Source organism: Salminus brasiliensis, chromosome 9, assembly GCF_030463535.1.
Source record: "Salminus brasiliensis chromosome 9, fSalBra1.hap2, whole genome shotgun sequence".
NCBI lineage: Eukaryota > Metazoa > Chordata > Actinopteri > Characiformes > Bryconidae > Salminus > Salminus brasiliensis.
In genome coordinates this window covers 29,587,183-29,614,666 of record NC_132886.1, presented here as the reverse complement: position 1 = coordinate 29,614,666, position 27,484 = coordinate 29,587,183, and the positions used below count along the sequence as shown (strand labels likewise).

Below are 27,484 nucleotides of genomic sequence, written 5' to 3'. Positions count from 1 at the left end.
TCACAACAGAAAAGGGATAGCAAGACACTCAGATGCAAAACGTAGATAAATTACTAATATATACACAAAATAAATAATAGTAATGTCATCGAGGCAAGTGTTCCATACACCTGAGAACTATCACATCTTTAAGAGTTAAAAAAAAAAAGCTTAAATAAACCTCTAGTAACGGCAACAGACTGTCTGCATGCACGTAAATGAAATGCTCAAAGTGAATTCACCCTTCTGTAACAGTCCCTAACAAACCACCCCATCCCAATTTCACAACAGGCCACTTCACTCGTCTGTTGAGAAAGTAACCAAATTGCGGACACCTATGTCTTTTTTTGGTCAGTATGTTTAACTGCACCCAGGAACAGTGCAATTAAGACAGCGAGTAGGTGGATGTCCAGTGAAGCATTTCCCCGGTGGGAGACCAAGTCCCGCTGTCTGATAAACACATCCCTGTGACCGCTGATGGATTATGGCATCCGGTGCAATGTGTGAGGCAAGAGCTAGTTAAAAATACCAATTCCAAGATGATTCATCTTCCACTCCAAATAAGCCTCCGGCCTTGCCAAACTAATAGCTGTTTTCTGTAACGAGGCTCAGATGGAAAGACGGCAAACCCTATGTACTGTATTCACCTTTTACTAAACCGTGCAGGTGCGATATGGGGGGGACACGCTTCAGTCTAGATGTACGTTAGACATAATTAACAACAACATCCTTTGTTCAATCAGACGAAATAGTGTAAATATTTACCATCACCAACCGTGCTAATCCCTCCCCACTATATTACATTACATGTTTACATTGCACACTTCCTAATTTCCACTTTCTATATATAACACTATTCCTTGTATACATATACCTGTTATAGGAATCCATGTGTGTGTATATGTCTAATGAAAACCTGCATCTCCAAAATGGTGACTTTACAGGAGAAGGCAAAAACATTGGTAACCTTGAATAGGAGTCAATGTGAAATTAAAGTTTATTCCACATTATTTAGAGCATTTTGATTGGTCGATTCATCCAGAATTATTTACCCAGTGTACAGAACAGTTACAGGGTTCAAACCATTGAGAAAACTAAAAACGGACAAAAATGAAGTTACATGTTTTTTATTGGACATTTATGTGTACAAAATATATACAGAGATAATAAAATATATTTTAGATGTAACTTTTATACAATTTTATATATTGTTTTTTAATTGTTTTTTTTATTTCAATCCTTATAAATATATATTTTTTTCGCATGACTGGATTTCACTGCTAGTTTTTACTTTTCACAATGTTCTTAAAGACTGACTGTAGTAACTTCAAAATTGTTTCTATATCATAATATTTTTTATCATCAAGATTAATCCAGTTAATCGTATATAGTATAATAACATTAAAGGGGGAATATCACCAAATTTTCAACACTTCTGCATGATTAAATAATTCAGATGTAAACTCTTGGACCACCTGTCTAGTGTTGTAGACATCCAACCCCCTGGTTCCTATCAGCACCACTGTGAAGAAATCTGGGTCAGTAATTTTTTCTATAATAAATGTATAATCCAAAGCTCAATTTAAGGGCAATGCAAGGAGATGTTTGGTCTAAGAAACCTGCCTAAAATAATTACACAATATAATATCCCTTTTTGACTGAGAAGATATTAAAAGATACACTGATGTAGGCTGATGTTAACATCCTATATTGTTCATATTACAAAGTATTGGGACACCTGCTCATTCAAGGTTTCTTCTGAAATCAAGGGTATTAAAAAGGGGTTATCCTGCTTTTGTTGGAGTAACTGTCTCTAAAAGAAGGCTTTCTACTACATTTTGCATCTCAGTATTGCTGTGAGGATTTGATTGCTTTCAGCAACAAAAGCATTCCAACTTATCCCCAGTAAATAAATAGAAGTAAATAAAATGGGTATATCTGCGTTGTAGACATCCAACCCCCTGCTTCCCATCAGCACCACTGTGAAGAAATCTGGGTCAGTCATTTTCTCTATGATAAATATTTTCTCTATGTTATATTGAACCGCTCTGGTGACCGTGTTTACGTTTCATCGGCTGTATCATGAAAAAATTCAGAAAGGTCAGAGGAGCCCCCCTCTAAAGCGGTCCTCTGGGTCCAGGTGTAGGTCACTGTATTAGGTAGACAGCCGTGCGATCACATTAACAGTGAGCTTGTAGTAGATCATGACATTGGGCTGATATGAGGTGTATCAGCACCTACAGTGTCTTTTAAAGAAAGCCAGCCTGACAAAGAGGTGGGCCATTGTAGCCCACCAACCAGGCCTTATTTCCCTCATTCCCGTTGACTGTAAACAAAAACAAGCGCAGTTCACCCCGAGGTTACGAGCCATTTCCCCCCCAAAAAAATCAGCCCACCCAAAAGTGCACATTCATCTGCCTCAGATCTGGCTCTGTATTGTTCAGGGCTGAATACAGCAGCCCGGGCTGCTGCTGCTGCTGCTGCTGCCCTGTATGACCAGCTGTTGACGTTCACACTCGGGCCATCTGCCCATGTTTGGGATGCTCCCGGAGGTCCACAGAGCGAGATTTGCCCTCCTCTCTGAATAAAGGCTCCGGTAGGCAACGTTAGCTAGCTAGATCATTCCTGTGAGGCTGCCTGAGACCCGCCATAGCGCTCCGGTGGGCTACACGGGGGGGGTCCTGAGGGAGGTTTGCGGTTTGCTGCAGTGCCTCAGTGAGGGAAATCCGGTAGCATATAGGCTAGCTGTAGCCGCGGTGTTGAGCTGGAGGCCCGGTCATTATAAAACAGCAGCGGCCGTGTGTGTGTCTGCGTGTGTGTGTGTGTCTGCGTGTGTCTGCGTGTGTGTGTGTGTGTGTGTGTGTGTGTGTGTGTGTGTGAGGAGAAGGATCACTCGCCTGTTCGCCGAGGTCGATGGCGATGTTGGTGATGGCCAGAGGGACCAGGAATCGGATGAGAGGCCAGTAATGGGCGAGAGCCGGGAACGTCACCATGTCGCCGGGAGAAGAGACCTGCGAACATCTGCTGCCCGCCAGGAGAAGAAGCCAGGCTGTCCCGGTGAGCTCTCAGTCAGCGTGAGTGTGAGTGTGTGTGTCTGTGTGTGTGAGCGGCTTGTTTTCTAGCAGGAATCCAACGAGATGGGCTCCGTCCCTGCCCTCCTACACAACAGCAGCAGCATCATAAACAATGATGGGGAGAGAGGAGGGCGGCCAGAAATTTCCGCGGACGGTTTCTCCATTGTTCGCCCATCGGCGGAGCGAAGAAACACAAAACGACAAACACGTAAACAGACGCACGAGAGCCGCTGCGGGTTAAAACCGTTACCGTTTTTTTTTTTTTTTAAAGATTAGTCGCGAGGCTGCCGTGCTGCGGTAGATCGTCCTCGCGTGCGGATCCTCCGCCTTTAAACCTGCGCCCCCCTCCGCTCTGCCCTCGCGACACGTGGGGGGAAACCACGCCCACATGTTGACGTCATGGAGAAGGAGCGCGTGCACCGTTGCTATGGACAACGCTGTCAGAGTAACTGATCATTATTAAAACTGCTCAGAGTAACTGATCACTACTAAAACTGCTCAGAGTCACTGATCACTACTAAAACTGCTCAGAGTAACTGATCATTATTAAAACTGCTCAGAGTAACTGATCATTACTAAAACTGTTCAGAGTAACTGATCACTACTAAAACTGCTCAGAGTAACTGATCATTACTAAAACTGCTCAGAGTAACTGATCACTACTAAAACTGCTCAGAGTAACTGATCATTACTAAAACTGCTCAGAGTAACTGATCATTACTAAAACTGCTCAGAGTAACTGATCACTACTAAAACTGCTCAGAGTAACTGATCATTACTAAAACTGCTCAGAGTAACTGATCACTACTAAAACTGCTCAGAGTAACTGATCATTACTAAAACTGCTCAGAGTAACTGATCATTACTAAAACTGCTCAGAGTAACTGATCATTACTAAAACTGTTCAGAGTAACTGATCACTACTAAAACTGCTCAGAGTAACTGATCATTACTAAAACTGCTCAGAGTAACTGATCATTACTAAAACTGCTCAGAGTAACTGATCACTACTAAAACTGCTCAGAGTAACTGATCATTACTAAAACTGCTCAGAGTAACTGATCATTACTAAAACTGCTCAGAGTAACTGATCATTACTAAAACTGTTTAGAGTAACTGATCATTACTAAAACTGCTCAGAGTAACTGATCATTACTAAAACTGCTCAGAGTAACTGATCATTACTAAAACTGCTCAGAGTAACTGATCACTACTAAAACTGCTCAGAGTAACTGATCATTACTAAAACTGCTCAGAGTAACTGATCATTACTAAAACTGCTCAGAGTAACTGATCATTACTAAAACTGTTTAGAGTAACTGATCATTACTAAAACTGCTCAGAGTAACTGATCATTACTAAAACTGCTCAGAGTAACTGATCATTACTAAAACTGCTCAGAGTAACTGATCACTACTAAAACTGCTCAGAGTCACTGATCACTACTAAAACTGCTCAGAGTAACTGATCATTACTAAAACTGCTCAGAGTAAATCTGCTCAGAGTAACTGACCATTACTAAAACTGCTCAGAGTAACTGATTACTACTAAAACTGCTCAGAGTAACTGATTACTACTAAAACTGCTCAGAGTAACTGATCACTACTAAAACTGCTCAGAGTAACTGATCATTACTAAAACTGCCCAGAGTAACTGATCACTACTAAAACTGCTCAGAGTAACTGATCATTACTAAAACTGCTCAGAGTAACTGATCACTACTAAAACTGCTGAGTAACTGATCACTACTAAAACTGCTCAGAGTAACTGATCACTACTAAAACTGCTCAGAGTCACTGATCACTACTAAAACTGCTCAGAGTAACTGATCACTACTAAAACTGCTCAGAGTCACTGATCACTACTAAAACTGCTCAGAGTAACTGATCATTACTAAAACTGCCCAGAGTAACTGATCACTACTAAAACTGCTCAGAGTAACTGATCACTACTAAAACTGTTCAGAGTAACTGATCACTACTAAAACTGTTCAGAGTAACTGATCATTACTAAAACTGTTCAGAGTAACTGATCACTACTAAAACTGTTCAGAGTAACTGATCATTACTAAATCTGCTCAGAGTAACTGATCATTACTAAAACTGTTCAGAGTAACTGATCATTACTAAAACTGTTCAGAGTAACTGATCACTACTAAAACTGCTCAGAGTAACTGATCACTACTAAAACTGCTCAGAGTAACTGATCATTACTAAAACTGCTCAGAGTAACTGATCATTACTAAAACTGCTCGGAGTAACTGATCACTACTAAAACTGCTCGGAGTAACTGATCATTACTAAAACTGCTCAGAGTAACTGATCACTACTAAAACTGCTCAGAGTAAATCTCCTCAGAGTAACTGATCATTACTAAAACTGTTCAGAGTAACTGAGCATTACTAAAACTGCTCAGAGTAACTGATCACTACTAAAACTGTTCAGAGTAACTGATCATTACTAAATCTGCTCAGAGTAACTGATCATTACTAAAACTGTTCAGAGTAACTGATCATTACTAAAACTGTTCAGAGTAACTGATCACTACTAAAACTGCTCAGAGTAACTGATCATTACTAAAACTGCTCAGAGTAACTGATCATTACTAAAACTGCTCGGAGTAACTGATCACTACTAAAACTGCTCAGAGTAACTGATCATTACTAAAACTGCTCAGAGTAACTGATCACTACTAAAACTGCTCAGAGTAAATCTCCTCAGAGTAACTGATCATTACTAAAACTGCTCAGAGTAACTGATCATTACTAAAACTGCTCAGAGTAACTGATCATTGCTAAAACTGCTCAGAGTAACTGATCACTACCAAAACTGCTCAGAGTAACTGATCATTATTAAAACTGTTCAGAGTAACTGAGCATTACTAAAACTGCTCAGAGTAACTGATCACTACTAAAACTGTTCAGAGTAACTGATCATTACTAAATCTGCTCAGAGTAACTGATCATTACTAAAACTGTTCAGAGTAACTGATCACTACTAAAACTGCTCAGAGTAACTGATCATTACTAAAACTGCTCAGAGTAACTGATCATTACTAAAACTGCTCGGAGTAACTGATCACTACTAAAACTGCTCAGAGTAACTGATCATTACTAAAACTGCTCAGAGTAACTGATCACTACTAAAACTGCTCAGAGTAAATCTCCTCAGAGTAACTGATCATTACTAAAACTGCTCAGAGTAACTGATCACTACCAAAACTGCTCAGAGTAACTGATCATTATTAAAACTGTTCAGAGTAACTGAGCATTACTAAAACTGCTCAGAGTAACTGATCATTACTAAAACTGCTCAGAGTAACTGATCATTACTAAAACTGCTCGGAGTAACTGATCACTACTAAAACTGCTCGGAGTAACTGATCACTACTAAAACTGCTCGGAGTAACTGATCACTACTAAAACTGCTAGGAGTAACTGATCACTACTAAAACTGCTCAGAGTAACTGATCACTACTAAAACTGCTCAGAGTAACTGATCATTACTAAAACTGCTCAGAGTAACTGATCATTACTAAAACTGCTCAGAGTAACTGATCACTACTAAAACTGCTCAGAGTAACTGATCACTACTAAAACTGCTCAGAGTCACTGATCACTACTAAAACTGCTCAGAGTAACTGATCATTATTAAAACTGCTCAGAGTAACTGATCACTACTAAAACTGCTCAGAGTAAATCTCCTCAGAGTAACTGATCATTACTAAAACTGCTCGGAGTAACTGATCACTACTAAAACTGCTCGGAGTAACTGATCATTACTAAAACTGCTCAGAGTAACTGATCACTACTAAAACTGCTCAGAGTAAATCTGCCTAGAGTAACTGATCATTACTAAAACTGCTCGGAGTAACTGATCACTACTAAAACTGCTCAGAGTAACTGATCATTACTAAAACTGCTCAGAGTAACTGATCACTACTAAAACTACTCAGAGTAACTGATCACTACTAAAACTGCTCAGAGTCACTGATCACTACTAAAACTGCTCAGAGTAACTGATCATTATTAAAACTGCTCAGAGTAACTGATCACTACTAAAACTGCTCAGAGTAACTGATCACTACTAAAACTGCTCAGAGTAAATGATCACTACTAAAACTGCTCAGAGTAACTGATCATTACTAAAACTGCTCAGAGTAACTGATCATTACTAAAACTGCTCGGAGTAACTGATCACTACTAAAACTGCTCAGAGTAACTGATCATTACTAAAACTGCTCAGAGTAACTGATCACTACTAAAACTGCTCAGAGTAAATCTGCTCAGAGTAACTGACCATTACTAAAACTGCTCAGAGTAACTGATTACTACTAAAACTGCTCAGAGTAACTGATCATTACTAAAACTGCTCAGAGTAACTGATCACTACTAAAACTGCTCAGAGTAAATCTGCCTAGAGTAACTGATCATTACTAAAACTGCTCGGAGTAACTGATCACTACTAAAACTGCTCAGAGTAACTGACCATTACTAAAACTGCTCAGAGTAACTGATCATTACTAAAACTGCTCAGAGTAACTGATCACTACCAAAACTGCTCAGAGTAACTGATCATTACTAAAACTGTTCAGAGTAACTGAGCATTACTAAAACTGCTCAGAGTAACTGATCACTACTAAAACTGCTCAGAGTAACTGATCATTACTAAAACTGCTCAGAGTAACTGATCACTACTAAAACTGCTCAGAGTAACTGATCATTACTAAAACTGCTCAGAGTAACTGATCATTATTAAAACTGCTCAGAGTAACTGATCATTAATAAAACTGCTCAGAGTAACTGATCATTACTAAAACTGCTCAGAGTAACTGATCACTACTAAAACTGCTCAGAGTAAATCTGCTCAGAGTAACTGATCATTACTAAAACTGCTCAGAGTAACTGATCATTACTAAAACTGCTCAGAGTAACTGATCACTACCAAAACTGCTCAGAGTAACTGATCATTATTAAAACTGTTCAGAGTAACTGAGCATTACTAAAACTGCTCAGAGTAACTGATCATTACTAAAACTGATCAGAGTAACTGATCACTACTAAAACTGCTCAGAGTAACTGATCATTACTAAAACTGATCAGAGTAACTGATCATTACTAAAACTGATCAGAGTAACTGATCATTACTAAAACTGCTCAGAGTAACTGATCACTACTAAAACTGCTCAGAGTAACTGATTACTACTAAAACTGCTCAGAGTAACTGATCATTACTAAAACTGCTCAGAGTAACTGATCACTACTAAAACTGCTCAGAGTAACTGATCATTACTAAAACTGCTCAGAGTAACTGATCATTAATAAAACTGCTCAGAGTAACTGATCACTACTAAAACTGCTCAGAGTAAATCTGCCTAGAGTAACTGATCATTACTAAAACTGCTCAGAGTAACTGATCATTACTAAAACTGCTCAGAGTAACTGATCACTACCAAAACTGCTCAGAGTAACTGATCATTATTAAAACTGTTCAGAGTAACTGAGCATTACTAAAACTGCTCAGAGTAACTGATCACTACTAAAACTGCTCAGAGTAACTGATCATTACTAAAACTGCTCAGAGTAACTGATCACTACTAAAACTGCTCAGAGTAACTGAGCATTATTAAAACTGCTCAGAGTAACTGATCACTACTAAAACTGCTCAGAGTAACTGATCACTACTAAAACTGCTCAGAGTAACTGATCACTACTAAAACTGCTCAGAGTAAATGATCACTACTAAAACTGCTCAGAGTAACTGATCATTACTAAAACTGCTCAGAGTAACTGATCACTACTAAAACTGCTCAGAGTAACTGATCATTACTAAAACTGCTCAGAGTAACTGATCATTACTAAAACTGTTTAGAGTAACTGATCATTACTAAAACTGCTCAGAGTAACTGATCATTACTAAAACTGCTCAGAGTAACTGATCATTACTAAAACTGCTCAGAGTAACTGATCACTACTAAAACTGCTCAGAGTCACTGATCACTACTAAAACTGCTCAGAGTAACTGATCATTACTAAAACTGCTCAGAGTAACTGATCACTACTAAAACTGCTCAGAGTAACTGATCATTACTAAAACTGCCCAGAGTAACTGATCACTACTAAAACTGCTCAGAGTAACTGATCACTACTAAAACTGCTGAGTAACTGATCACTACTAAAACTGCTCAGAGTAACTGATCACTACTAAAACTGCTCAGAGTCACTGATCACTACTAAAACTGCTCAGAGTAACTGATCACTACTAAAACTGCTCAGAGTCACTGATCACTACTAAAACTGCTCAGAGTAACTGATCATTACTAAAACTGCCCAGAGTAACTGATCACTACTAAAACTGCTCAGAGTAACTGATCACTACTAAAACTGTTCAGAGTAACTGATCACTACTAAAACTGTTCAGAGTAACTGATCATTACTAAAACTGTTCAGAGTAACTGATCACTACTAAAACTGTTCAGAGTAACTGATCATTACTAAATCTGCTCAGAGTAACTGATCATTACTAAAACTGTTCAGAGTAACTGATCATTACTAAAACTGCTCAGAGTAACTGATCATTACTAAAACTGCTCGGAGTAACTGATCACTACTAAAACTGCTCGGAGTAACTGATCATTACTAAAACTGCTCAGAGTAACTGATCACTACTAAAACTGCTCAGAGTAAATCTCCTCAGAGTAACTGATCATTACTAAAACTGCTCAGAGTAACTGATCATTACTAAAACTGCTCAGAGTAACTGATCACTACCAAAACTGCTCAGAGTAACTGATCATTATTAAAACTGTTCAGAGTAACTGAGCATTACTAAAACTGCTCAGAGTAACTGATCACTACTAAAACTGTTCAGAGTAACTGATCATTACTAAATCTGCTCAGAGTAACTGATCATTACTAAAACTGTTCAGAGTAACTGATCATTACTAAAACTGTTCAGAGTAACTGATCACTACTAAAACTGCTCAGAGTAACTGATCACTACTAAAACTGCTCAGAGTAACTGATCATTACTAAAACTGTTCAGAGTAACTGATCATTACTAAAACTGCTCGGAGTAACTGATCACTACTAAAACTGCTCAGAGTAACTGATCATTACTAAAACTGCTCAGAGTAACTGATCACTACTAAAACTGCTCAGAGTAAATCTCCTCAGAGTAACTGATCATTACTAAAACTGCTCAGAGTAACTGATCATTACTAAAACTGCTCAGAGTAACTGATCACTACCAAAACTGCTCAGAGTAACTGATCATTATTAAAACTGTTCAGAGTAACTGAGCATTACTAAAACTGCTCAGAGTAACTGATCATTACTAAAACTGCTCAGAGTAACTGATCATTACTAAAACTGCTCGGAGTAACTGATCACTACTAAAACTGCTCGGAGTAACTGATCACTACTAAAACTGCTCGGAGTAACTGATCACTACTAAAACTGCTCGGAGTAACTGATCACTACTAAAACTGCTCAGAGTAACTGATCACTACTAAAACTGCTCAGAGTAACTGATCACTACTAAAACTGCTCAGAGTAACTGATCATTACTAAAACTGCTCAGAGTAACTGATCATTACTAAAACTGCTCAGAGTAACTGATCACTACTAAAACTGCTCAGAGTAACTGATCACTACTAAAACTGCTCAGAGTCACTGATCACTACTAAAACTGCTCAGAGTAACTGATCATTATTAAAACTGCTCAGAGTAACTGATCACTACTAAAACTGCTCAGAGTAAATCTCCTCAGAGTAACTGATCATTACTAAAACTGCTCGGAGTAACTGATCACTACTAAAACTGCTCGGAGTAACTGATCATTACTAAAACTGCTCAGAGTAACTGATCACTACTAAAACTGCTCAGAGTAAATCTGCCTAGAGTAACTGATCATTACTAAAACTGCTCGGAGTAACTGATCACTACTAAAACTGCTCAGAGTAACTGATCATTACTAAAACTGCTCAGAGTAACTGATCACTACTAAAACTACTCAGAGTAACTGATCACTACTAAAACTGCTCAGAGTCACTGATCACTACTAAAACTGCTCAGAGTAACTGATCATTATTAAAACTGCTCAGAGTAACTGATCACTACTAAAACTGCTCAGAGTAACTGATCACTACTAAAACTGCTCAGAGTAAATGATCACTACTAAAACTGCTCAGAGTAACTGATCATTACTAAAACTGCTCAGAGTAACTGATCATTACTAAAACTGCTCGGAGTAACTGATCACTACTAAAACTGCTCAGAGTAACTGATCATTACTAAAACTGCTCAGAGTAACTGATCACTACTAAAACTGCTCAGAGTAAATCTGCTCAGAGTAACTGACCATTACTAAAACTGCTCAGAGTAACTGATTACTACTAAAACTGCTCAGAGTAACTGATCATTACTAAAACTGCTCAGAGTAACTGATCACTACTAAAACTGCTCAGAGTAAATCTGCCTAGAGTAACTGATCATTACTAAAACTGCTCGGAGTAACTGATCACTACTAAAACTGCTCAGAGTAACTGACCATTACTAAAACTGCTCAGAGTAACTGATCATTACTAAAACTGCTCAGAGTAACTGATCACTACCAAAACTGCTCAGAGTAACTGATCATTACTAAAACTGTTCAGAGTAACTGATCATTACTAAAACTGCTCAGAGTAACTGATCATTACTAAAACTGCTCGGAGTAACTGATCACTACTAAAACTGCTCGGAGTAACTGATCACTACTAAAACTGCTCGGAGTAACTGATCACTACTAAAACTGCTCGGAGTAACTGATCACTACTAAAACTGCTCAGAGTAACTGATCACTACTAAAACTGCTCAGAGTAACTGATCACTACTAAAACTGCTCAGAGTAACTGATCATTACTAAAACTGCTCAGAGTAACTGATCATTACTAAAACTGCTCAGAGTAACTGATCACTACTAAAACTGCTCAGAGTAACTGATCACTACTAAAACTGCTCAGAGTCACTGATCACTACTAAAACTGCTCAGAGTAACTGATCATTATTAAAACTGCTCAGAGTAACTGATCACTACTAAAACTGCTCAGAGTAAATCTCCTCAGAGTAACTGATCATTACTAAAACTGCTCGGAGTAACTGATCACTACTAAAACTGCTCGGAGTAACTGATCATTACTAAAACTGCTCAGAGTAACTGATCACTACTAAAACTGCTCAGAGTAAATCTGCCTAGAGTAACTGATCATTACTAAAACTGCTCGGAGTAACTGATCACTACTAAAACTGCTCAGAGTAACTGATCATTACTAAAACTGCTCAGAGTAACTGATCACTACTAAAACTACTCAGAGTAACTGATCACTACTAAAACTGCTCAGAGTCACTGATCACTACTAAAACTGCTCAGAGTAACTGATCATTATTAAAACTGCTCAGAGTAACTGATCACTACTAAAACTGCTCAGAGTAACTGATCACTACTAAAACTGCTCAGAGTAAATGATCACTACTAAAACTGCTCAGAGTAACTGATCATTACTAAAACTGCTCAGAGTAACTGATCATTACTAAAACTGCTCGGAGTAACTGATCACTACTAAAACTGCTCAGAGTAACTGATCATTACTAAAACTGCTCAGAGTAACTGATCACTACTAAAACTGCTCAGAGTAAATCTGCTCAGAGTAACTGACCATTACTAAAACTGCTCAGAGTAACTGATTACTACTAAAACTGCTCAGAGTAACTGATCATTACTAAAACTGCTCAGAGTAACTGATCATTACTAAAACTGCTCAGAGTAACTGATCACTACTAAAACTGCTCAGAGTCACTGATCACTACTAAAACTGCTCAGAGTAACTGATCATTACTAAAACTGATCAGAGTAAATCTGCCTAGAGTAACTGATCATTACTAAAACTGCTCGGAGTAACTGATCACTACTAAAACTGCTCAGAGTAACTGACCATTACTAAAACTGCTCAGAGTAACTGATCATTACTAAAACTGCTCAGAGTAACTGATCACTACCAAAACTGCTCAGAGTAACTGATCATTACTAAAACTGTTCAGAGTAACTGAGCATTACTAAAACTGCTCAGAGTAACTGATCACTACTAAAACTGCTCAGAGTAACTGATCATTACTAAAACTGCTCAGAGTAACTGATCACTACTAAAACTGCTCAGAGTAACTGATCATTACTAAAACTGCTCAGAGTAACTGATCATTATTAAAACTGCTCAGAGTAACTGATCATTAATAAAACTGCTCAGAGTAACTGATCATTACTAAAACTGCTCAGAGTAACTGATCACTACTAAAACTGCTCAGAGTAAATCTGCTCAGAGTAACTGATCATTACTAAAACTGCTCAGAGTAACTGATCATTACTAAAACTGCTCAGAGTAACTGATCACTACCAAAACTGCTCAGAGTAACTGATCATTATTAAAACTGTTCAGAGTAACTGAGCATTACTAAAACTGCTCAGAGTAACTGATCATTACTAAAACTGATCAGAGTAACTGATCACTACTAAAACTGCTCAGAGTAACTGATAATTACTAAAACTGATCAGAGTAACTGATCATTACTAAAACTGATCAGAGTAACTGATCATTACTAAAACTGCTCAGAGTAACTGATCACTACTAAAACTGCTCAGAGTAACTGATTACTACTAAAACTGCTCAGAGTAACTGATCATTACTAAAACTGCTCAGAGTAACTGATCACTACTAAAACTGCTCAGAGTAACTGATCATTACTAAAACTGCTCAGAGTAACTGATCACTACTAAAACTGCTCAGAGTCACTGATCACTACTAAAACTGCTCAGAGTAACTGATCATTATTAAAACTGCTCAGAGTAACTGATCACTACTAAAACTGCTCAGAGTAACTGATTATTACTAAAACTGATCAGAGTAACTGATCATTACTAAAACTGCTCAGAGTAACTGATCATTACTAAAACTGATCAGAGTAACTGATCATTACTAAAACTGCTCAGAGTAACTGATCATTACTAAAACTGCTCAGAGTAAGTGATCATTACTAAAACTGCTCAGAGTATCTGATCATTACTAAAACTGCTCAGAGCCTCCTCCATGTTTCACAGTAGGGACAGTGTTCTTTTCTTAATATGCTTCATTTTTCCGTCTGTGAACATAGAGCTGATGTGCCTTGACAAAAAGTTCCTTAGGACATTCTCCCAGAAGCTTTGGGGCTTGTCAACATGTAGTTTGGCAAATTCCAGTCTGGCTTTTTTATGATTTGTTTTCAACAATGGTGTCCTCCTTGGTCATCTCCCATGAAGTCCACTTTGGCTCAAACAACAACGGATGGTGCGATCTGACACTGATGTTTCTTGAGCTTGAAGTTCACCTTTAATCTCTTTAGAAGGTTTTCTGGGCTCTTTTGTTACCATTTGTATTATCCGTCTCTTTGATTTGTCATCAATTTTCCTCCTGTGGCCACGTCCAGGGAGGTTAGTTACAGTCCCATGGATCTTACATTTCTGAATAATATGTGCAACTGTAGTCACTGGAACATCAAGCTGCTTGGAGATGGTCTTATAACCTTTACCTTTAACATGCTTGTCTATAATTTTCTTTCTAATTTCCTGAGACAACTCTCTCCTTCGCTTCCTCTAGTCCATGTGTGGAGTGTGGTACACACCATGTCACCACACAGCACAGTGACTACCTGTAGCCCTATATATAGGCCCACTGACTGATTACAAGATTGTAGACACCTGTGATGCTAATTAGTGGACACACCTTGATTTCACATGTCCCTTTGGTCACATTATTTTCAGGTGTACCATCATTTTTGTTCAGGCCTGTTTAATGAGTTTACTTTTTAAAATAATTCTGTTGAAGCAATGGTTCAAAATCAATGTTGGATTTTCATTTGTTCTATTTTTTTCAATTTCTATTTATTAAAAATAAAAATCCACTGCAGCTCTATTTCTCAGTTGCTACATTTTTGTAGTCAAATTAGATTTTTACCTCAACTCTACTAACCTCTGATCAGGGGCAAGGCCTATGACCAGGCTGACTTTGCAGGTAGCTACTTCTGTCCCCTAGATGTCTTTTCAGTATATTTGCATTAGTCACTGCATCTGTATGTGAAGTGAATTATGCAAATATTTAAATATTATGCAAATGCATTTCTGCATGTTCCATTTTGTCATGTACAGTGTGAAGTACAGTGTGAACTAGTCTTAGAATACTGTGTACTGCCAGTGGTGATGAATCACCATGGGAAATTCTTGTAACTTGGATTAGTCCAGTTGGTGGAACAACTTCATATATTAAACTCATTACATGCAGGTGTGACAAATACTATTTTGCTACTGGGCTTAAATATTATTTTGCATGGTTTGTACTGTTGAAACTGTAATAAAATACTTGTACTTTTATCCACATACTTTTATTTTGTGTAGAAGTCCAAAATATCTGTTACAAATGAGATGTTTCCCTTTTTTATATTGTATTTTTCAGTATAAATTTATATCACTAAATTTGTCTTCGTACAGGGCCCAGTTCCCCTTATTAGCCATCAGACCACACACTGACTTAAACTTAAGTAAAGTTCATCTGTATCTTTCCACCATGATGGCATGCTGCTACTGTAATGAGGGTCTATCATGGCTGATCATGTCAGAAATACAAAACAGGCCTATGTTAATTAAGCGAAATTACACAACAGGACTTCACTGTTCACTGTAGAGTGCAGTCATTAATATCCTCATCACAAGAAGGCTATCAGTGCGAGACCTGCGTCCAGGCTGGTTCCAGCTGCAACACATTGTAACGATCATCATACTTAAGGAACTTATTTAAGGAACCATGTTTCTTTTGATTATTTGATCTACAAGGTTTTTGTTTCTTTTACATATTTTTCCACTTTTTGATGCTGATCACAGAAACGACCTTGACATTTTTACATCATATAACATCATTTTTTGAGGAACAGGCAACTTTGTTTTACAAACATTTTGAAACATAGTTTTTTTTTTTTAGTTCGACAGTAAGTGGTTCCAGGGCAAGAGAAGGTTGCACGTGACCCATCGTTGGATCCAAAGAAGATTTGCACATGAAACTTGGGCTAACGAAAAACTTTGTTAAGGCAATGACCAAGCAAAGTGAGGCCTTTGCTTATTTGCGGTAGATGTTTATTTGCGGCAGAAGTGAGGCCAACATGAAAAAAGGATGTTTACATTGGTCCACAAATCAGCGATGTGTTGAAGGATAGCCACTTTTATGGTCACGTGTTGCTTGGGCAGCCTTTAAGAATGTCGTTTGTAACTTTCTAGGCAACAGTAAAGCACCTGACTATGTCCAATAGGTTCAAAGTCTGTTTCAGGCATACAAATCGATGAAGTGAGACACGTCACTAAAGATACATTTTCTTCATTCCCACTTCTTCCCAGACAACATCAGTGCCGTGAGTGACGAACATGGTGAAAGGTTTCATCAAGACATTGCCAAGATGGAGAAACGGTATTAGGGCAAGTGGAATCGGCCTATGCTGGGTGACTATAGTTATACTATACCGGGCTTTAATGAATATCACAATTTTCTGGAAAGTGGTACGTAATACAGACATCATAAAAACATATTTGCGCTGCTTGTTAAAATCTACTTGTTTCACTAAAATTGTAGCTGTAAATGTTCCTAAAAATATTTATTGGGATGAGATTGGTGACAGTCCAAGTCCAGCACCTGCTAGCGATGTTAGCTTAGCATCTCCTGGTCTAAATTAAAGAAGCAAGCTTCAGAAGCCAAACATGTCTTGGCTGATTTGAGGTTGAACAAAGCATGTTCCTTTGACTTTTTTTCCCCTCTACATTACTGCTCTAAAGTCTGTTGAAGGATACAGCTAACTCAGTAAAATGTATCCAGTCGGACAACAGGCAAGACAAATTCTAGTTTCGGTTTCCTCTGATACGTAATGGCCTTTTCTATTCATACTGGGTTTGTACAAATGAACAAACACCACTACAGCAGTGAAACTCAGTTGTTGAAAAAATACTCAAGATAGCCCTCAAACTGAATGCAGTTTAATAACCGAATACATTGTTGACCTCTCTGACCTTTAGACCTTTATACCTTGGAGGCTACCAACATTTTTATACAGTAATAAACCCTAAATACAAAATATGAATTTTCACTTTCCCCTCGTTTGGATGTTCACTTTTGTAATTCTGATTGTCAGTGCTGACCGGCTCTCAGTTCTTCTGTAAACACACACACACACACACACACACACACACACACACCCTCCAGTGGACAGGGCTTGCCATAACATACCTGTAATGGGAACACTGCAGATTCACTGCCTGGGGAATGCTGTATGTATAATACAGCTTCTTCACGAATGTAAATCGTTAAATATGTTTCAGTTCATGCATTTAAAAAAAAATGTGGGGAAAACAATATTTACTAGGTTATCAACTGTGGCTGCTGAGATTTGTCAGGACCAGATCTTCACTAAACACATATGTAGTTTTAAAGCCTGTGGGATTTTTGTAGACCAAGACATGCACACACATAACAAGCTCAGCAGTTACAATTATATTCCACACATTAATTCCTGATTTGCACAACTGAAATACAAAAATCATAATTTCACTTTGAGTCACTGCCCATTACATACACCAGCAAAGGCTTTCCAACAGTCCTAAGTCTCCTAAGATTTTTTTCTTTTGGTTTACATAGCTGTATAATCAAGCCATTAAGATGTAAACAGTCATTCAGAGTGGTCTGGTGTGAAATGGTGGAGTTTAGGACAACACTATGTAGCATTTTTACCTTAAAATGACAGCCTCAAAATCATGTTGATGCTCAACTGACCTGTAATGAGAAGAATAGCGTCTCTACTGTTGCTAATCTGGGCTCGGGCTCATATTTGTGTAAAATCCTGTATTAACACTTTACACTTTGTGGACTGCCTCCACAGTCCACATGCTGTTTTACCTTTCAGATGCTGGTTCTGCATCCCTCAGCTTGTCCAGAAAAATGTGTCCATTAATGGTGGCTCAAAGCACAAGTTACCCTTCCTGACTGTAGGGGGAGCCCAGGAGCAAGAAACGGCAATCTCCATAGTGCTGCTTTAATGTCTCTATAAGCGAGATCCAAGTCATTACATTAAAAAGTTACGATGTGGTGACTGATGGCTGAGACATGGTTTTACAACAGTTTTGGTGTAAAACCTATCTTATAAAAATTCATGAAGCGTGTGAGATGGCCAAATAGTCATTTTTTCTCCAGATTTACTAGTATTCTATCAGCATTACACATTGTTGCGCAAAGACCTTGTATAGCCAAAATGGTAACTTTACAGGAAAAGAAAATAACCTTAACTTTCAATGGAAGTCAATGCGAGAGTCAATGCTGTTATTCCAAGTCTTTTTGGAGTATTTCTATTGGTTCATTATTAATGAAATTTAGCAACAATGTAAAGAACAACTGCCAAATTTACAGGGCTGCGCAATACTGTATATGGCAAGATATGGTTTAAGCATCTTCATCACGACGTGGGCAGGATATGTCACATTGCAGGCAAATTGATTTAAATGCTAATTAAATTAAACTATTTTTGTTGCTTGACGTAAAGGGAAAATTTGCACTTTTTAAGAATACACATTAAGATCATGACAAGTTGGATCCTTGAGTCATGGAGACTTCTGGTGAAAATCTTGTATTTTTTATGCATTAAAATGAAATATCAGTTATTTCCCTAATTTACATTAAAAAGTAAGAAAAACAACAAAAAATGAGATACAAGGGTTTTAGATTTGCGTGACAGCACTCAAAGTCATAAAACACGTATATTAGAGTTGGTTTTAAATAGTAAATCACATTAACCTAATTGTAACTAAAAGTTGTGACATCACAGCTCTAACAAGTGTCTCTACAATGCACCATTTCACACTCAACCACTCTAAATGACTTGTTTACAGTTTAATGATTTGATAATACAGCTGTAGAGCAAACTGTGGAATTCCCAACTGAATTCTACACTTAAGTTTCATTCTTCTTCCATATAAATATACTTTAAATGAAACAGTTTTGATTATCTTAGAACTGTGTGTTTGTCTTGTGAGCCATTCTACACCATTAGAACTATGCCAGAAAGTGCAGATAAACAAACCATCAGCTGTAATTGCAATTAAATAAACAAACAAGCTGACCGAAAACCATAAAACCTGTCAAATAAAAAATAAATATATACATATATATTTAAAACACTAATCCCACTGGAACAGCACTAAACATAAAACAACAGAAAAAAAACAGCTCCTGAGGACATGCATGATTGTATCCAGCTTTTTCTACTGATGTGCAACACGTCTCTCCTGGGTCTGGCCGCCAGAGGGGATGTTCCATCTAGGCCTGCCTGACTCGTCAAATTTAGAGGATGGTTGTTTGGGCACAGGTACATTGTAATGCCGGTCATCTTCTGTGACCAGGCTGAGGTAAGGCCAGTCTGCTTTGTGGTCATCTGGGTAGTAGGTGATGAACTCTTCAGTGTCGGTCTTGTAGAGGCGATAGACCTGGATTGTCTGTTGCAGCGAGTACCCAAGCAGGAACATCTCCACCTGCATGAGGCAGAAAAAAACAGACTCAATCTTCCTTGTCTTCACTCAACACAGCCCAGGCCACTGTACTGCATGTGCCTGAGGCTTGATTCTCGGCCCAGGAAAGCACCCCATGCTGTGGCAATGAGAGAACTCCGGCAGGACTCCACCCACCTTTGTAATGTGATTAATATTCTATAAAATAAATCTAGACAGGTCATTACTAGTCACAGGCGAGCTTCGATGCTGTGAAGGGATTTTTTTTTTCACCAAGGAAAGAATTCTGGGAAATGGAATATTTAGGCATTTTCACACCTTTTAGTCAGGTGAAATTGTACTGGTAAATTGTTTTGACCCCTGGTGTGATTCCTTGGGCAGGTGTGAATACAGTAATCGCACTTGGGTGTGGACCAAAACAACTGCATCAAGTAGAGGTGGTCTCGGTTCGGTCCCAAACCATTTGTGATTCGTTCGTGGTGAGAACATGATCGACTTATCAGGTGTTTTCCTCATAGCCAGGTGTAAACCTGGTGTACAGCCCAGATAATCAGTACTACTACAGCTAAGAACAGATGTCATCTCTGCGGTTGCTTCATGTTAAACTGCAGAGAAATATGCACTAGTCCAGAACACCGGACATTGTTCCTGTATTTACTTTCTTGTTCCCGCCCCAGACAGGCATGACCAATAAGCGGAGAGAACGTGGTTTGTCTTATGTGGTTTGTTGTGTATCTAAAGACAGATCCAGGCATTGAGGGGGAATGAGCTCAGGCGTGGTGTGGATCGCCTTGTGTAAGTACACCCTAAAATAAGCTGTTCTGATTGGTCCTCTTTAAAAAGCACTCAAAACTGCATTTCCCAATTTTGTAATCCCCCCCTTAATATTACTAATACCATCCTGGTGGTAAAGATCTTTTCTGTTTTGAAGTTTATCTGGAGTCCTCACCTGTTCCAGTCCTCCGCTGAATCCCACATGTCCGAGATGATTGGTGAGGAAGCTCTTTGGGCATTTGGAGGTGTCTCGGGCGAAGAGCAGCCAGCAGAACTCAGGGACTTGTGAGCCCTTCTCCAGGTCTGAGTGAAGCTGGACGGCCGTTTTCAGCATCAGGAACTTCAGAGCTTCCAGCAGCTCATATTCTTCACTTTGACCCACAAACACTTGCTGGCACACGCATTCCCTCTCGGCGGGAGTCACACACTGCACCGCCTCCTGCCACTGAAATAAAACGAAAGGAAAATTAGTCCCTCTGGAGGCGTCAGATATTGAAGACTTCCTTTCTTGGTCTAAAAAAACCTGTAAAGATCCTAATAATCTTAATCTTTAAAACTGACAAACACTGAAAAGCACAGTTATTCACACAATAACAGATGTAATGGCATATTCATTATTTTTTAATAATAACTGGAACAGGGAGCGGAATGCTGCAAATAAAATGACTATTTAGATATTAAAATAACAATAAGAAAAACACTGACATTTACATTTAATAAAAAGGTGTGGAAAAATGCAACATCCTTCATAGAAACAAAATAGAGAAAGACAGTAGTGCAGACTGCCTGAACAAAATGCAAACTGAAGTTAAATGTGATTTTATTTATATAATTAATGGTAGACTATTTGGAATGATAAAAACAATCAGAATTAAATAATTGCTTAATAATCAGTGATAACATTGCTCCGAATATGAAAATAAGACCTATTACATTTGTGTAACTACACATCAGACTTCCAGAACTTGTTTCATTTGTGTTTTAAAGGCTGAACCCACACTGCTGCAACACTGAAGACTGGAATTATGAGAACCACCTCAGCCGGAGTAGAAGACTTTTCCCCAGAGACATTACAAAAATGTGGGCCAGACTCTCTAAACAAGGGATTTCCTGATTCTTCAAACACTTGCTAAACTAGGAGGAAATCCCACAGCATGCACTCCTTTTTCACCAAAGTGTATGTGGTTTTAACAGTGGTGACCTGCACCTATTTCACAGTCACTCGCCACCTAGTGGACATGGTGTGAATTACTTATATTTACAGGAGAGTTCCATTAGTCTTCCAATCTGTTTAAATGACAAGCGGACAAGAGCGGGAATGTAATTACACACATGAAACAAGATGGAATGTAATTACAGAACAAGCTGTGTAATTACATAAGTTGTGAAATTCCAAAAACAAAATTACACAAATGTGTGAAGTTGTCGAAACCAATGTATAATTGCACAAATGTACCAAATAGTGGAATTACAAAACATAACAACACAAAATGTTACAAGTTGTGGAATTCTGATGCATAATAACACAAATATAACTGAAGATAACTGTAAAATAAAGTGTTACCAACATTTCAATCAGCTTAAATGAGAAGTAGATGACATTTACCCTCGTTCTCAGGAGATTTAGACAGCCTTCCAGCCGCTCCACCGCTCTTCCTCCAGCTTTGCTGGCAGGTGGAAACCTCCACTGATCCACAAACTCCTCCACAGACTGCATTTGTTCTGGCCACTGTATACAAAAAAAGAGAGAGATGCACATATTGTCCTGCATAATTGTAGTAACAACAAACACATACATATAGAGCAGGCTCTAACATGGGGTGAAACATAACACAGACTTCTTAGGTTGTTAAACAAATTTAGGTACAACATACTTTGTCATCTTTTTAGTATTTTTTTTAGAGACAGCATTACAATTATTCTGACAATGTTTTTGAGATTCAGCCTAGAGTGTTTTTCAGTCACTGAAAAGTCACAGAATTAATTTCCCTCTTGGTGTCTGTAGTAATTTGCACCATTTAAAAGCAAGTGAATACCCCAGTGAAAGCTAGTCAGGCTAAAGTACAGCCTAACACACGGCAGGGTTATATTTAACAGGTAAAATATGAAACAAGTCCACATTCCACTCCATGTAAATTCAGAAAAGTATGGTTTTAATGTATTTCAAAAATATCAGCCTAAAATTAACTGCATTATGCTGACATTTACTGGACTGCATGAATAAACAGTGAGGTTTTTGGTTATTGAAATTTAAGCGATGGGATACAACCTGAAGAACTTCAGAATCCTTGAGCCAGGATGGGAGCTTCTGGGATTGGCTGAGGATCTGGAAGAGGGTTGCCCTCAGAGCACAGTAGTTGTCCCCTCTCACTCTGCGCAGACTCTCAAACTTCTCACCTATTGCTTCATAGCCCTAAAAGCAATGACATGTGAATATTGTGCTCAGATACAGACTGTCAAAGAACCATAAGTTGTGTCCCAATTTAGGGGCTGCATCCTTCGAAGGACGTGCCAAGGCATAGCCTACGGAGGCTACATAGACTGCAGAGGCTGAAATTAAACGAGACAGTCCGCTCTAGGGTGGATTTCCTGTTCGTCACAGAACCACTGTTCCAGCTCCTACCGATGCTTCACAAAATGCCGCTCCTGTGACCTAGCAATGTAACGAATCTCAGGATGTCTCGTCGGACCCTTCGTTGCCATGGAAAATAGGGATACATATTCTCTGCCTTTGAAATGGAACAGCCTTGTTTACCGCAATCAGTATTTAAACAAAGCCTCTCAAATGGGACACAGCTATGCACTGGCAGTCGATAAGAACTACAATTGTTGGGTTTTCATATTTTTTTCTTCTCCAAATTATCCGCCAGTTCTCAAAGGTGTTTGAATCTGGTGACTGTGTTGTCCATGTCCTCACCTGACCTTCTTAGTCCACATCCCAGATCAGATCAACTCACTTTTTTTTTAATTTGTCCAGCAAAAAAGAAGAGCTAGATCACCCCAAATACATCTCAACAACTAACTATCAGTGAGTAGCATTTGTACATCTGAGCAATTCTTTCTGACCGACAATGTACAGAACCTAAAGCCTGCAAAAGACATCGTACCTTTTTGATGAGACGGCTTTTGGAGGTGTTGCCCTTCCATTCTCTCTGGCTGTAGGTGAGCAGACACTCAGGAGCTGCCACACTGTTTTGGTCCTCAGAATCAGGCACTAAGAAAGCTAAGTATAATTTATACATATGTGAGATAGCAATTATCCAATAGCACTGCAGCAAAATAAAAGACAAAGGCTATGGTGAACCAAATTCCAAGATCCATAGTTCCTGGTCTTGAGCATGATATATGTTGTGTCTTTTTAAGTACCTGTATATGACTGGTGCTTTTCCTGCCGTTCCTGTTCTATTTCCTCCGCTGTTCTGTATAGGTCCACATCACTGTGACAGAATGGTAAAACAGAAGGTGGTTAAACTGTACGGTATGTGAAGAACACAACGCTGAGGGCATCCTTGTCAATTTCACAAATGTTTCAGGCAGCGCAGTACCTGTTTTCATCCTCAGCAACTGATATCCCTGCCGGACGCTGCCGGGGAAGCTGATGTTCCTGGCTCGAACGCGTGGCTTCGGCCTGCATATCGGAGGTCATCTCTGTGGCTTCGCCATTTTTAGTCTGTCTGGGATTCAGGTTACCAGCTGCTTGTAGCGTTTGGCCAGGATTCTCCAGAGTTTGTCTAGGGAAGACTAGGTGAACTCAGCATGATGAGCATAATTTGAGTCTATACACATACCATAATGATACAGTGTTCAAACCAGGGATGCACAAGGATACCGGAATGTTATCAGTACTGGCAGATATATGCTACAAAATATCTACATGCATCACACAGGTAATTAGATTTGACAAATGGACAACATTTGTGGGATGCCTGTTTATTCATTCGTTTTCTTCAGAAATCAAGGCTATTCAAAAATTCAATTCAGCGACAGGAGTGTTAGTGAGCTCAGGATGTTCAAGCATCACCACTCTACGTCATTCCGACCACACTGGATGGAGCCCCATCATTTCAGAGAACACAGTTCCACTGCTCCACAGCTCGGTGCTCGGGGGCTTCATACCCCTATAATTTATCTGCTGCAGAAAGTCTTTTTTATTGGCAGTACTTCTCTACAGCTCAAGACTGTGTATCTGTGTCAGAACATGGGTGCAACTTAAAGGTACTTAAAAAATAAATTAACCACTGCAAAAGAAAGGACACAGGGAGCCTGGTCAGAACAGCCTAGATGGCGATCAATTTGTGAAAATGACCATTCTGCTTCTTTCAGTCCAATGATGCGCTGCCTCTTAAAGTCTGTTAACTGGGCACAATGTCTTGTGCGCTGTAAAGGCACAAAGAGGTACACTACCCAAAAGCAGCCTCTGAGAACCTTTTTATAGGACAGCGGGGGAAGCACTTTTACGCCCTCTTGTGGCCCAAGACCCAGAGTCTTATCAGACCACATCTGTAATCATTTACATGTCTGCCAGACATATAACTGCATGCTGAAATCCAAAATTTTAATTACCTTCAATAAGAGTATATAAAGAGAGAGAGAGAGTAGAATACAGTAAAAGAGGCAGTGAAAAATAGACCGCAAAAGAGGAATAAGCAAAAAGAATAAGAGAATAGGAGAGCAGAAAGAGAGAGTGTATAAGAGAGAAGGGGGAATGGAGAGAGAGTAAACGGCTGCAACTTAATTAACATTTAGAAATATAGTGTATTTTAAGGTACTATTTGTTGACACGATCAGTCTGAAATTTTTGCTTTAACCCAACTCGCGACACATGACCTAAAACATGGACCGTCTGGGGGTCACTTGTCTGTCCAGCAAGAGAGGATTCCATTCCAGAACATTAATTGTACCGGAATCCAAGCATTCTCATATGTTAGCATTTCTCATTAAGTCTCATTGCTTCAGAATTGCACTTATTTTGGATTGAGAACCACAGGCTCTTGGTCGGAGCGGCCTAGACGGCGGGCAATTTGTGGAAACGAGCATCCTGTCTCTCTCAGTCCAAATGATCCACCTCCTTCACAAAGTCTGTCAAATGTTTTGAGTGCACCGTCGAGACATGTCTGGCAGTCAGGTTTACAAAAGTGCTTAGTCATTCTTTAGAACATGCAAAGCTAGTGTTGACAGACCCTGGATTCTAGGTACTGGTCAGCTACAATGCTTCCAGAAAGCAGTAAAGAATTTACACAGTTCCTAGAACCTGAATGTCTAGACTAAAATGTGCAAAAACCTGTGGAGAAGAACAGGTGCGATGAGCGTTAATAGCTGTGATACTAATTTGCCTGCCTGTTTCACCAGAGTTACATAGTGCAGTTAGCAAAGGTAAACCTAACGTTGCTTGCAGTGCTCTCCATAGAGGTGGGTCTTCGGCTGACCCCTGATTCTGCTGTCCAGACACCAGCCGTTCCACCAGCTTGGTGTCAGGACAGAGAAAAGTCTAGATGCTTGGCACAAGGTGTTCCGAAAGTTACCACATCTTGCATCGCCAGTGACACACACGAAAATATCAGATATTGGCATCATCCCACAACTCCAATATCAGTGCACCCCTAGTGAAGCGAGTGTACACTTACCCTTGAACCTTTCTGGATTTTTTGCTCTGACTCTGACCACTAGAATCAGGACCCTGGTCTACCCTGGTGGTTTTGGCTTTGTCTTTTGGCTTGGAAGGGGGATCTTGTGCTTTTCGACCTACTTTAGCAGGCTGCATTGTGAGAATGGTCATGCAAGCCCCTCCTGCATCTTCCACACACCTGGAGGGACTGCAAGCGAGACCAGCAGAAACATAGACATGATAACGCAGTCAGTGAAAGCAGTAAATAACCTTCCCACAGCAAACATGCGGCTCTTCTGGTTTTTGGACTCATATACCACTAACTTAACTTCCGCAGCTGGTCAAGCCAGGAGTTAGTGACCAGCTTCAGCTTGCCAGCTAACCTAGCTAGCTAGCTCGCTAACAGTTTATAAGATACTGGCCAAAAGACTGAAAAGGCTCGTGGTGTAGCAGTATAGCTAAGCCTGTTCGCAATATGTATAGGTGTATATTTACTTCCTCAAATGTTTATTTACCTGTTTACCGACCCCGCAAACCAATCTGCAAAAACGGCTAGCTGCTAATCTTCCCAGAGAAAACAGCTTCCTGATAGTGGAGCATGCTGGGAATTGTAGTTCTCCAAAAGGCCGCTGCTCATGCGACGCTTCGTCATTTAAGTCGGTTTGTTTTGTTTTTTTTTTGTCAGGGAGAATTAGATGATCATTTTTATTAACTGTCAGGAGCTCAGCAGCTCGTGCAAAACTTATTATTTTTAGAATTATTACCCATGTGAAGGTAAAAAATCTATAATAATAATATAAAAATTATAAAAAATATATTTTTCCAATTGTATACAAATTACCAAAATGTATTTGTTAAATGTATTTTAACATATTTTGGGCAGATATACTAAATTGACGAATTCATCTATTTAAAATATTAAATATATTTTAAATATAAACATTTTAAAACGTATTTTTTTTGCCACGTTGGCAACATATCCGTGTTTCATTTCGCCCCATAAATTAAAATAAATATTTTAAAATAAACAATAAAATTCATTTTAGTGTGTGAAATGTGTTTTGGAACGTAATGCAACGTGTTTTAAATGTATGTAAAAATATAAAATAAAAATAAAAAAAAGAAAATACACGTGTGTATGTATTTTTCCCATATGGGTACCTCATTACTGTTTCCAGTGAGTAAGTTTTCCCACTCTCTGGATTAGTTTCCACTTTTGCAGCTTTTCCGTGTCTCTTCGTGTCTTTCAGCCTCGTCGTGTATTGGCTGTGTAAGTCCTCTTTACTTGATGCAGTAATGCAGACGTTTCCCATTCCCACCTGCTGCCTTTCCGTTACTTCCACACGGCTCAGGGCATTGTCTTGAGCTTTCCAGCGGTTTTCGGGTTCCAGTACTTGTCCTAGCAGCCAGGTTATTATTTCTAGTCCCTGTCAGTTTCTGTGAGTGTGTGCTCACCG

The 27,484-nt window shown here is 39.0% G+C and overlaps 2 protein-coding genes across 5 annotated transcripts in view; both read right to left on the bottom strand.

The window, feature by feature from the left end:
* The window catches only part of ankhb (ANKH inorganic pyrophosphate transport regulator b), a 40,857-nt gene extending 37,454 nt beyond the window's left edge, over nucleotides 1–3,403 (bottom strand). Inside the window, exon 1 of the mRNA XM_072688168.1 lies at nucleotides 2,877–3,403. Within this exon, the coding sequence (XP_072544269.1) occupies nucleotides 2,877–2,972 (96 nt within the window). The 5' untranslated portion in view covers nucleotides 2,973–3,403. The remainder of the gene's footprint in view (nucleotides 1–2,876) is intronic.
* Nucleotides 3,404–16,297: 12,894 nt separating this feature from the next.
* Nucleotides 16,298–26,625, bottom strand: otulinb (OTU deubiquitinase with linear linkage specificity b). 4 transcript variants are annotated; one of them, XM_072688165.1, is made up of 9 exons: nucleotides 26,543–26,625; nucleotides 26,047–26,235; nucleotides 23,968–24,153; nucleotides 23,789–23,859; nucleotides 23,530–23,636; nucleotides 22,692–22,835; nucleotides 22,029–22,151; nucleotides 20,598–20,867; nucleotides 16,298–19,672 (listed from the first exon to the last, which is right to left on the bottom strand). In XM_072688165.1, the coding sequence occupies exons 2-9, from the start codon at nucleotides 26,196–26,198 to the stop codon at nucleotides 19,406–19,408; spliced, it is 1,320 nt and encodes a 439-aa protein (XP_072544266.1). In that variant the 5' UTR covers nucleotides 26,199–26,235; nucleotides 26,543–26,625; the 3' UTR covers nucleotides 16,298–19,405. The 4 variants fall into 4 exon arrangements, with proteins under 4 accessions (XP_072544266.1, XP_072544265.1, XP_072544268.1 ...); XM_072688164.1 differs by having other exon boundaries at nucleotides 16,299–19,672; nucleotides 23,530–23,645; XM_072688167.1 differs by lacking the exon at nucleotides 26,047–26,235 and having other exon boundaries at nucleotides 16,299–19,672; nucleotides 23,530–23,645; nucleotides 23,968–24,163; nucleotides 26,543–26,607.
* Nucleotides 26,626–27,484: the final 859 nt, after the last annotated feature.